Source organism: Pelodiscus sinensis, chromosome 4, assembly GCF_052426305.1.
Source record: "Pelodiscus sinensis isolate ZL-2025 chromosome 4, ASM5242630v1, whole genome shotgun sequence".
NCBI lineage: Eukaryota > Metazoa > Chordata > Testudines > Trionychidae > Pelodiscus > Pelodiscus sinensis.
In genome coordinates, this window is record NC_143055.1 from 120,460,296 (window position 1) to 120,472,689 (window position 12,394).

At 47.2% G+C, this 12,394-nt stretch overlaps 1 protein-coding gene across 1 annotated transcript in view; it reads right to left on the reverse strand.

Moving 5' to 3' along the window:
• Positions 1–284: 284 nt before the first annotated feature.
• The window catches only part of MMRN1 (multimerin 1), a 69,206-nt gene continuing 57,096 nt past the window's right edge, over positions 285–12,394 (reverse strand). The window contains exons 7-8 of the mRNA XM_014577893.3: positions 8,940–9,086; positions 285–2,848 (exon numbers count right to left, since the gene is read on the reverse strand). Coding sequence (XP_014433379.3) covers positions 2,427–2,848; positions 8,940–9,086 — 569 coding nt within the window. The 3' untranslated portion in view covers positions 285–2,426. The remainder of the gene's footprint in view (positions 2,849–8,939; positions 9,087–12,394) is intronic.

A 12,394-nucleotide genomic window follows, 5' to 3' on the forward strand; every position in this document is an offset into this window, starting at 1 on the left:
CCAATGTTCGCTGTACTGTATAAAGGTTTGGGATAGTCTTTGTGATCCTTTATGAGGGCTTTTGGTAGCTATAATGTTTAGATGTGAAGCTGCGTATCTCTGTATCATCAGGGAAAGCAAATCAAAGAGTTTATAAAATGAACGGGAAGGAATAGCAAAACGCTGGTGGGGCCATCATTTAGGGTGATTTCTAATAGAGTCTCATAAGAATCCAGATAGAGCACTATTTTTTCTGCATCATGGATAGATCTTATTCATACTCAGTTATGTTCTGTATCATGTGCTTTATTAGATTAAGTGGCTTATATACATAGTCACATGCCCAGAAATGAGTTTTAAAGTCTGAGATACATACACTGTAGAATCTGCATATAAGTTTTTAACAGTTACTCAGAGGCAATTCTACTTTGTTTTATATGTAAAGATCAGTGAGAGTTAATGCAAAATATATGCTTTATTTGCAGGGAAATTCAGCTTGGTGTGTATGTTTTTAAAGACCTGTTATTTCCCCCCTTTATTGGAGCAATAGGAATAGCAATATTGCTTCTGGGTAAGATGATTTCCAATTTATTGCTACTCAAGGCCTGGATACTAATCAGAGTTCTTGGTCCATAGCTAATGAATTTGGAATTTTTGTGGCAGAAAAATTAATAAAAACATGATGACCTATCAAAATCTGGCTGCTGTGAACATATAATTAGTGCCTATGATGTCTGAGACCCAGCTCGAAGGATTTTGTGGCAAGGGCAGCAAGGGCAAAGAAAGTCACATTAAAAAGAGATGAAATCTCTGGTGGGTCATTTGAATTTCATCTGCAGGGTAATTTCCACGCCATTTAGCCATATCCACAGCAGGAATAAAGAGGACAAAATACATTATTAAAATGACAAGGTCATACAAGGGGGGATTTGGATATGAGGGCAGTTAGTATGTTTGATAAAATTCAGTGATAAAGTAGGATGAGTTAGAGTCAAATCAGGGATTTCAAGTGTTTACAGAAAGGTGGTACATGGGAAGGAAAGGGCTGAAGCATACACGTTTCAGGGTGTTGAGGGCTAGTCTCTTAAGCAGAAGAGAGGATTACAAAGCCCCTACATTAGCACTGGTGGCTTTGCACATTGAAGTGCGTAGGTCAAAGAGTTGCAGAATATTTTTATGACACTTTATGCATCGTGAGATCCATTAACAAATAATGAGTGGTGTTGGGCCTATCGTATACGTGCTATTACAGAGGGCTTTTTCCGCCTTGAAATTCTGATTTTTAAATCTAGGCTTTACATTTATATCGAGAAAAGTGAAGACCATTTGGGAAGATATGCTACAAGACCAGAGCTTTCTGCTTCTTTATATCATTGATCATATTTTATGCCTACTTTGCGGTTGTGGATGCTCCAGAGGGGTTTTTGTGCAAGAAACCCCTATCGGCAAAAGTGCAGGGGCTCTGATGGCCATTCTGTGAATGGCTATCAAAGCTTTCTTGCACAAGAGTGTCCGTGCAGTGTGGAAGCTCTTTTGTGCAAAAGCTTTTGTGATGGGCTTTGAGGTCTGGATGCATTTTTGCACAAAAACTCTTGCACAAAAGGCTTCTTGTGCAAAAACCCTGCAGTTTAGATGAAGCCATTATGTATTTGGATACATACACTAATTTGTATTATGCTGCTTTACCACATTAGATCAATTTGGACTGGCTCAGACAGAAGGAACCCATCTTGATTTGCATTAACAAACAAAATCTTGTCTGTTCATTCTTAGATTTCAAGGCCAGCCAGGACCACTACGATTATTCTGCATGGCCTCCTGTATAATTTAGGACAAAGAACTTTACTCAATAACTTCTGTATCAAGCCCATAACTTCTGTCTGAGTATGAAATTAATTTATAAAGATAAAATATAAAGATACTCACAAATTATATAAGGCCAAAAAGAAAATAGACATAGTTTTTAACTTGATGCAAGAAGCTAAAGAGGAGCTCAAATTCTGAGCTGCCAAACCTATGCAACACCTTTGGAGTACAGGGAGTTGCACAGGGAAAATCAGGGCAAAATTTGACCCAACGCATCCAAACCTCGGGTTTGATTTTTCACTGCCTTGTAAAAGTAGACATACAGTGAGCATGGTATGTGAGCATAAAACATGATCAGTTCAGAAGCTTCCACTCACTTACATTTGTGATTTTTTTTTCATATTAATATCCCTGTGGACTCTCTTGTCACTGGAGTAAATGGTCATACAAGGAACAAGGTTGTGGAGAATCAAGCCCCTGGGCTCTTAAAATTCCACCTGTCCTGCTGGAGAACAACTTTCTTAGAGAGAACCAGTATTATGTGATGGAATTTAAATTGCAGGAGAGGAGGCTATTCAAGGTACAGATAAATAACTCTTCAAACTGCTTCATTCAAATGGTATTTTGCATTTATGGCTGACTTATGTACGGTACAACAAGTAACCAGTAAATGTACTGACAGGTGGATACTTAGCTGGGATGGAGCCAGTTGCCAGTCTGAGCCAGACTTCTTGACCGTAGTTTAGCTCTAGTAAAGCATGCCCAGTTATTACCTTGTCAATGTACTTGTTACCGCTGACATTTTCAGATTGGAAAGCGAGTTTGTCTAGTCCATCAACCACTAAATAGCCAGAGATGCGAGGACTGAATGATGCAATGGTGTACTCAAAAACATATACCCCAAGATATGGAACACGGAACTTTCCACTTGCTGGGACATAGGAAGATCCATAGTTGACATCCAGATTGTTAAATCTGATGGGGCCAGGAGTAGTCATCCCATAGGTGTGAGAGGCAAAGAAAGCCACCATAGGTGCATATCTGTAAGATCCTTTGGAAAAATCTGCAAAGAGTAAAGCATAATTTTGATATGTTTCTTCATCTTTCCCTCCTATTCCACATGTGTTGCATAATTAAAGAGGACCCATACTGTTATGCTACAGTTTCAAGTAGGAATTGAAACAGACACAGTGTAGAGACATTAAGGCATCTCATTAAGTAGCTTCAGCAGCTAGAACAGAAACAAAATGAATCCCTATGCACTGCAGAAAATTCAGTTTCCTCCACAATTAGTGCCAAGTGCACCTACAAAAGCTATATGTCAGAAACAGCACGGGAACCTCATTCTTGACTGTACTGCATTATTATTAAGAAAAGCTTTTCTATTTCCTCTTTCTCCTTCTACAGGGTCTCTTTCTTTCCCTATGCCACAATTTTTTAGTGTATATGGGGAGTTCTAAAGCCAGGAGTTATATTCACAGGCCCTAGACAAATATGGGAGAGATTTAGCACTCTTGATAACAAATGGGGGAAATAAGAATTTATGTTTTTTTCCATTCCAACTGAGCATACACACTAATATCCCTGAACTGTAAAAATGATTTTACTCACTATTCATATGTAGTCATGAATGAGAAGCAGCCAAATAGCTGCTGTGAGCAGAATTTAAATCACATTTCATGTGGCTTGGATGTAAAATGTCTATTTATTTATTTTTAAGCTTGGCTGAACATACATAGTTTCTGCTGTCCTAGTTACCAGTAGCATTTATGTGGCACAGTCCAGATCATGAGGTGTCTTAGTAATTCCTCTGATTTGATTGACTGGCTGAAGATCTGGCCCCAGGCTCAGAACTAGATAGTGGCAGCAGCACACCCCAAGAAATGCTGGGCCCATCATTTTCCAGTGATGAAATTTTACTAATCTGTAACAAAATTCCATGCCAGCATGTTCAAATACATTTCTAACACCTTCCCCAGTAACCTGTGTGTTCAATCCACCTGTGTGGGTTTGTGGGTGGGCCTATGACCAAGACCAATTTAAACCTTGTGATGTGGGCCATATTAAAATAGGGGATTATTGGTCATCAGTAGGGATTAAGTCGTTCAGTGCTAAAACACAGGACTCTGTTACTTGAGCTGAAGGAGTAATTTTCAATGGTAGCATTAGTAGGCCCTTATGCTCTGTGAACCAGTCTCTAGAAGGGGCCACAAAAAATTTAGACAGTGTATTATGTCAGCAAATGTTGGCTGATTAGTGCATGATACAAAATGTTCACATGCATTAGTATGCTGCCTTGCTACATTCCGTATGTCACGCCCCCATGCTTTATGAAAATTGGCTTATGAATATGAATAACTCAAAGATTCTTTATGCAAAATAGGTCATGTAAAATACCATGTTTAAAGTTACAAACTGCTGGATCTGTATATCCCATTTTTGTGCACATATCATTCTTGTACATGGAATTAGAAATATGAAGTGTGAATCTGTTTTTAATTCTAAATGTGTTAATGAAGGCCATTAGTGATACTTTAGGAACTTAATGGCTCAGTACACCAATGACCTGTGAGTGGTTTTATTTTCCCTATAAGATCAAACTGCGATTGGTCCTAGAAAGACATATGACCATGACACTTGATACTGGGAATCCATCTTGAATTGGGTATTTTTCCATGGTAATGGGGAGATTGAACAAAAAGTTCCTGCCCTGGGGAAAAGTCTATTTAAGGAATAGAAAGCAGTCAAGTCTTTGTTTTGTTAAGTTTAATTTTTACCTGGAGGGAACAACCACTGTACACATCTCTCTTTCACTGATAAAAGGGAGCAATTTTTTATCAGCATTCTCTGTGCAAAACTTTTTTAGAAGGGCTAGGTCTACGCTATCACCATTTTTTGGAAAAAGCTACGCAAATTGTGGAGCACAATTTGCGTAGCTTTTTCCAATCGCTTTTCCGGAAAAGGCTTTTCCACCATTAGGCCCCATCTAGACGGGCTTTCGGAGGAACCCTTATTCCTAGTAGAATGAGGTATACAGGACTGCCCGAAAGAGCGCATTTGCTCTTCTGCAAAAAAAAGCAGAAGAGCAAATGTATTCCCTGGACATGGCGGAGTTTTTCCGGGATACTGGAGGTATCCCGGAAAAACCCACCAGTCTAGTAGTACCCAAGGTGTGACGGCGCGTTGGGGTCCTCCGTCTCCTGCACCCCGAAATGGCACAAACAGACTGCACCAGCCGGTGGAATAGAGGAAGTTTATTGCCTCTCCAGGATACAGCACAGCACAGATGTAGTCTGGTCACAGAGCTGGGCTAGGATGCCTCAGGCCCCCTTGAGTTGGGGGGAGACTGGGCCCCTAAACTCCAGCTCCTCTCCCTAGGCTGTCTCCTCCATCCTCACAGACAGCCAGCAACCAACTAACTAACTTCCCGCCCTGCCCCCCAGCCAGGGCAGCATTCCACCTTCCTTTGTTCCTCTCCATGGGGGGTGTCTGGCCACTGGTTCAACAAGTTTGGCATTACCTCTGCCTAGTGAGGTTTTCCCTGCTGGGTCTTGCTCCAGACAGCAGGGGTCACCACAGCCCAGCAAGTACCCCCACTACGTCACAGTTCTCCCCCCTCCGAGAGCGAACTGAGCAGGGTCACTCCGCTCGTGACCTAGGGAAGTTCGGGTCCTCTGCGTGTGAACCTGCCCTGGGGACATGGGTGCTCCCCTTGACTCGGACCGGCCGTGGCGAGGACCCACATGAGTTGGCTTCCCTCTGTCCACTCGCCGCCCCACTCCAGGGCGACTGGCACAGGCCTGTCCTCGGGGGTCACTCCCACCCTTCCACTGGCCTTGATCCCTGGCCAGGGTCTCTCGGGCCGGGGCCATGAGCCCAGTGAGCCTTCTCTGGACAGCCAGGGCGGCTTCCATCCCCGATGCTCCATCCAGGGAGGTCTTCCCCTCCCATAACTCTCTCAGCAAGCCCAGAGGGTCCTCTATCTGGGGTAGAGATCCCCAAGCTGCTTTCCTACTGTCTTGGGCCTTCCCGCCCCTCTGGCAGGAGTCACAGGACCGGCAGTACCGCTGCACGGCTGTAAAGATTCCCGGCCAATAGAAGTGCTGGAGCAGCCTCAGCCGGGTGCTCCGGATCCCCCGGTGGCCCCCAACGGGGACATCGTGGGCCAAATACAGCAGCTTGAGGCGATACTTTCGGGGGACGACCAGCTGCCGCTGGACACCCCATGCCCTCACCTTCCTGGGGGGAAGCCATTCACGGAACAGGAGTCCACGCTCCCGCAGGAATCTCTCCTGGCCACCTCTCCCCCGGGGCTGAGCTGCACAGAGGCCAGCCTGGTCCCTCAGCCTCTGCAAGGAGGGGTCTGCCTGCACCTCAGCCTGGAATTCAGCTGCTGAGGCAGGGATCGGGACCTGTTCCCCACCTTTGCCTAGGTCCGGAGTCCCAGCCTGGCTGGACTCCATGTCCACTGGGATGGGACCCTGAGGACGCTGCCCGGAGTCCTTCCCTGGACCCAGGTTGTCAGCCCCCCGCTGGCTCTGGCTCCAGGTAGTGACTAGAGCCCGCTGGGATTCATGGGGCCACTCCTCTAGGTCATTCCCCATCAGCACCTCGGTGGGCAAGTGCGGGTGCACCCCCACTTCCTTGAGGCCCTCCTTGGCCCCCCATTTCAGATGCACCCTGGCTACAGGCACCTTAAACGGGCACCCGTCTATGCCCTTCAGGGTCAGCTGCGCGTGGGGTAGTATCCGTTCTGGGGCCACTATGTCGGATCGGGCCAGAGTCACCTCCGCCCCCGTGTCCCAGAAGCCCGTCACCTTCCTACCATCCACCTCCAGGGGTATGAGGCACTCGCTCCGCAGGGGCCGTCCTGCCCCCACCCGGTACACGGAGAAATCCGTCTCCTGAGAATCAGACCTCCCAGGGGAGGTGCACTGAGCATCCTTCCCCTCTCTCTGAGCTGAGGTTTGCCGGCCAGCCCCTGCCTCTGGGGCAGCCTGCCCTTCCTCCCGCCCCAGCCAGTTAACCCTGGAAAGTCCCCGGTCCTGGGACCTGGTGCACTGAGCCCTCTTGTGGCCCTTTTGCCCACAGCGATGGCAGGTTAGGCTTTGGGCTGTCTCTGTCCAGGGCCTGGCTGGTTCTCTGGGGCGCAGACGATCTGTTCCTTGGTCTCGCCCCGTAGTTGACTCCCTCCGTCGCTCAGCCGAGATCCGGTCTCTGCGTGGTTCCCTTTCTCTCCGGGACTCCCGTTCACACCCGGACCGGCTCTCCGTGAACTCATCCGCCAGTCTCCTGGCCTCCTGGGGGTTCTCTGGTCTCCGGTCCTTGAGCCACAGCCTCAGTTTGGGTGGGCACGCTTCATAGAACTGCTCCATCATGACCAGCTTGAGCAGCTCCTCTGGGGTCTGGGCTCCGACTCCCGAGACCCACTTGCAGCAGTATTGCGACAGGCGGGAGGCCAGATCCACATAGGTCTCCCGTGGCCCTTTCTGTACCCCCCGGAACTTCTTCCTGTACATCTCGGGGGTCAGCCCGAACTTGTGCAGCAGGGCCTCCTTGACTCGGTTGTAATCCCCTGGCTGTAGGTCCTCCAGCTGACTGAGCACTCCGGCCGCCTCCTGGTTCAGTGCGGGGATGAGCTCCTGCAGCCAGCCAGCTGGGGGGACCCGTTGCAGTCCACAGGCCCTCTCAAAGGCACTGAGGAACCCGTCTATGTCGCCCATGTCCTTCAATTGGGCCACCACGAGCCTCTCCAAGCGTCTGGCAGTCCTGGGACCTTGGGGCCCATCCGCACTTGGCGCAGCCAGTGCCCCACCGGTTCTCCGCTCTGCCATGGCCAGCTCATGCTGTCGCTGCCTCTCTCGATCTTGGCGCTCCTTCTCTCGGTCCTGGCGGTCCTTCTCTCGGTCCTCTACTTCCAATTCCTTAATCCGCAGCTGGATCTCCAGCCGCCGCAGCTCCGCTGGGCTGGCCCCTGCCCTAGATGGGCTATGACTTGCAGGCCTCCCGGATGTCTCATCTCTCCATTGGGTTCCAGTGCTCCTCCCCCTCTGTGAGCCTGACACACTCTCAGGGGGGGTCTGGCTGCTTCCCCTGGGGGCAAGATCCTGGCCCTGTGGCTGGTCATTCTCCTCCAGCTGGGCAATCAGCTGGGCCTTGGCTGCTTTCTGCACAGGCAAGCCCCTCTCTCTGCACAGCCCCACCAGCTCTGCCTTCAAGAGTCGGGCGTAGGCCATCTGCCCGCTGGGCCCCTCGGTGCAGACTCACCAGTCTAGTGCTGCAGCACCCCACGATTCCCAGGAACCGCTTCACTCTGTCTCCAGCACGCCTGGCTCCAGGGCTCTTGCTTCTACGGCGCCTTGTCACTTGCCGCTGGAAGCTCCATCCACGGGGTGCAGTGCATCCCACTTCTGACACCAGTGTGACGGCGCGTTGGGGTCCCCCGTCTCCTGCACCCCGAAATGGCACAAACAGACTGCACCAGCCGGTGGAATAGAGGAAGTTTATTGCCTCTCCAGGATACAGCACAGCACAGATGTAGTCTGGTCACAGAGCTGGGCTAGGATGCCTCAGGCCCCCTTGAGTTGGGGGGAGACTGGGCCCCTAAACTCCAGCTCCTCTCCCTAGGCTGTCTCCTCCATCCTCACAGACAGCCAGCAACCAACTAACTAACTTCCCGCCCTGCCCCCCAGCCAGGGCAGCATTCCACCTTCCTTTGTTCCTCTCCATGGGGGTTGTCTGGCCACTGGTTCAACAAGTTTGGCATTACCTCTGCCTAGTGAGGTTTTCCCTGCTGGGTCTTGCTCCAGACAGCAGGGGTCACCACAGCCCAGCAAGTACCCCCACTACGTCACACAAGGTAAGTCAGGTTTATTTGGAATTTTGGTTCCTTTTGAAGGTTGGTTTCTTGGGCATTATCAATTGCCTTATAGCTGAGTTCTCCCAGAGCTGGGCTGGTTCACTGACTGTGTTGCTCTGCGGGGGGTGAGGGGTGTGTGGTAACCTTAACTCTGTGTGTTGGCTGGGGAATACCAGTGCATCTGACCCAGTGGACAGAATGGTGGGAAACCCCAGAGTGCAGGAAGGCAGGCATCAGTGGCTGGGAGATAAACCTGTGGAGATTTCTGTTATCCAACCCATTGCACCATACTTACCTACAGTCACAGCATTTTCATCCGCCAACTTCATACTGCAGTTGACTCCTCCAAAGGGGTGGCGGCAAGCACAAATAAAACTCTGCTTTTCATTGATGCAGGTTCCTCCATTCTGACAGGGAGAGCTAGTGCAGCCCACATATTCACCTATGTTAAAGGGGAAAAAACTGAATTGATATGATCGATATATTTACAAAAGTTAATTACAATGGCTCCCACTGGCTCTCACCTAGGCCCATGCAAAACTTTTTCATCCCTACTCAAAATCAGGTGAAATTCCCCTTCTGAATTTGTGTGTGGACACAAACAAACAAACAAGACTCCAAGAAGGTTCAGTCAGCACAGGACTTTAGCAGTCAGTCAACCTGTTCAGCTTACACATTTTTACTCCATGAAACTATCTACTTTTTTGTTAGTCTCTAAAGTGCTGCAGGACCATTCATTATTTTCACTCCAGTCAGTGGGTTCCAGAAACATTCTCTCTATCTCTTCTCTCTTTCTCTGATACATGCATGTGCACGCGTACACACATGCACGTGCGCACACACTCACACGCACACACACACACTCTTATCACCTTACTCTCTTGTCAAGGTTGGCAGATAAGATAAGATGGAAGATGTTACAATCCTACCTTCTGTGGGTGGATGGCTTGGAGTCATCTAACAAATTTGCAATTAGGGGATGGTGAGTAGACATATTGGTGGTCCACCGCAAGCCACCACAGGGACGGCGTTCATTGCTCACCACACCATTTGGTGGCAGAAGTCACCCAATATGGATTATTTTGGATCAAGATGGGCATCGAGTTCTCATGTCTTGGAGCTCTGCTAGGTATCCCTATCTTAAAATCAGCAGGATTCAGCTAGATGTCTGCAGTTTTGGACATGCAACCACAGAGGCTGCTTTGAAAATGTGTCCCAGAAATGAAAGAATGTAAAAGGTTTGTACTATTCAATGGAAAGTGATGAATATTAAGAGCTACTGAGACACCTTAAATTGTTCATTTTTCTACTATTATTTTGGTCAATCAAAGTCAAGAGCTTTAGAGAATATTTCTTTGCTGTAATGCAGTGCATTGGTCTGAGCCATACACTGTACAACAGACTCAGGCCTTAAGAGCGGAGTCCAGCAGTTGAAATTATGCATAAGCCTATGAAAAAATAGCAAGTTGGACAACTTCCAGGTGTGCATGAAAAGGTTGGTAAATTTAAAAGGGTAGTTTGGAGATGAAAGGTCCTTTCAAATAAGCTCTGATTGCCAGAATAAGTGTTGTATTGTCTTTTTCCACAGATAACTCTATGACAGCGAGGGAGGTATTTTTACTTTCCAGCACAGTCATTTCAAGTGCTACTGCATTTAGTCACATTATTTATATGAGGAATTTTATTTCATTGAACAGAATGTTAAAGCTTTTTTCTCCTTGTGCAATGCCTCTTGAATTGAGTTTAGACTGATCAGACTTGTGGCCTGAAATACCAAAAAGGTTCCTATATGTTGCATGTAATTTTTTCCTACAGTGAGTATCCATCCATCCTACAGTGAGAATCCATCACAAGAGTGCCTGAAATAAAGCAATGTAAGATTGCAGTGTCAAAAGTCAGAAGACAAGCAGCTGAAGATGAAGCACTTGTTTGCTCCTGCCTGGATAACCACTTTGCTCTAGATTTAATTGAAGTGACTCTTGACTCGCATTTCTCAGACTCTCACAACTGCTTAGCCCCTCAGCTTTTGTTATGTGTAAGGAAACATGGCTGATTGTGGCATAGTTCCAAAGTACCAGCTGCTCTGAGTGGGCAGCCCAGTGTGCATGGGATGCTGAACAGATCTCAGCCTGTTAACTGGCCTCTGTTTGTGCCTCGCTGCTGGGGACAACCAGAAAGAATAAATACATCAATGAAGCAGACAGGAAGAAGGAGGAAAAGGCTGGTTAAAGATCTGCAAAGAGAGGAGCATGTGTACTGTGGCAAAAGACGTTAAACTCATCACGAGAGACCCTCAGCTGATATATATTGGCGTAAGTCAATGGAGTTACATCAGTATATAGCAGCAAAACATCTGGGCCTCCAATTGCTAGAGAGGGCCAAGCCAAGTTATTAAATGATCCCTACAAAATGAGGAATTTCCCAGAAGGCGCTTGTCCTCTAGCTGTCTGCTGTAACACCGTCATCTCTATGCTGTGCTTCTAGCACACTACGACCCTGTCAAGCCACCAAATATTTTTCTTTCCCTTGCATCATTCAGCCCTATGTGATATCTCTTCACACATCCTCTGAATGGAGTAAAGTTGCAGACAGACTTCACTTAGGGAAATACCTTGGAGCACATCTCTTTTTATTTAAGTCTTTGCGAGTCACCAGGCCTGGGAAGTGGAAGAGAGATTTGACAAGGATAGATAAATTAAAGGTTTAAATGTCAGGAATAACTGCACAGGATAAGAAAAATGAGGCTACAGTTACATGCAGCATAGTGGAATGGAGGGCAGATGTGGTATTAAGGCAGAGTTCTACTACTCTTAGCAAAGGCACACAGCCACAGTCTCTCTATAGGGAACAGTCTTCTGCTTGTGGTACAAATAAATCTTCAAACAAGTAATGAAACTCTATCAGTATCCACTGAGGTGCAGTTTAGAAAGAAATCAGATATTTAATAATCTGAGGGATGAGATTATTGCAGCTGGCCTGTTTATGGAAAGGCATGAGTCCAATTATTTAATTTGGGAATGGCTTAAGAAGAAGGCATTTATAAATAATTTCTCAATGCTTGGTTTTCAGTCACTGTGACTGTCTAACTACCTGCAACCATTATAAGGTAGGCAGCGTTTGGGATTATCGTGAGTTATTTCTTTAACACTCTCATAGGGTGCGTCTAGACTACATGGCTCCATTGATGGAGCCATGCAAAGTAGTTTACTTGATACAGTTAATGAAGTGGGGATTTAAATAATCCCCACTTCGTTAAAATAAAAATGGCCACCGTGCTGTGCTGACAATCATCTGATCCGGCACAGGTCAGCAATCTAGACACGGCGCGGTCGACAAGGGAAGCCTTTGTCGACCGCTCCTGTAAACCTTGTGAAATCCCTTCTTCATTGACTCTGACGAGTAAACTACTTTACATTTCTCTGTCAATGGAACCAAGTAGTCTAGATACACCCATAGGCTGCCATACCACAACAGAGTTGCTATTAGTTCAGTAGTCTGAATCTGAGAGTAGCTGGGAATGGGCAACAGGAGATGGACCACTTATTGATTACCTGTTCTAGACATTTCTCCTGGGGCTCCTGGCATTGGCCACTGTCGGCAGACAGGATACTGGGCTAGATGGACCTTTGGTCTGACCCAGTATGTCTGTTCTTATGTTAAACTGGCCCAGTCTGACAGAGATAAAAGTAGTGTCTCTTCAGTGGCATAGGTGAAATGAGTTCCTGGTCTCGATCCAGTGGCAAAGACACC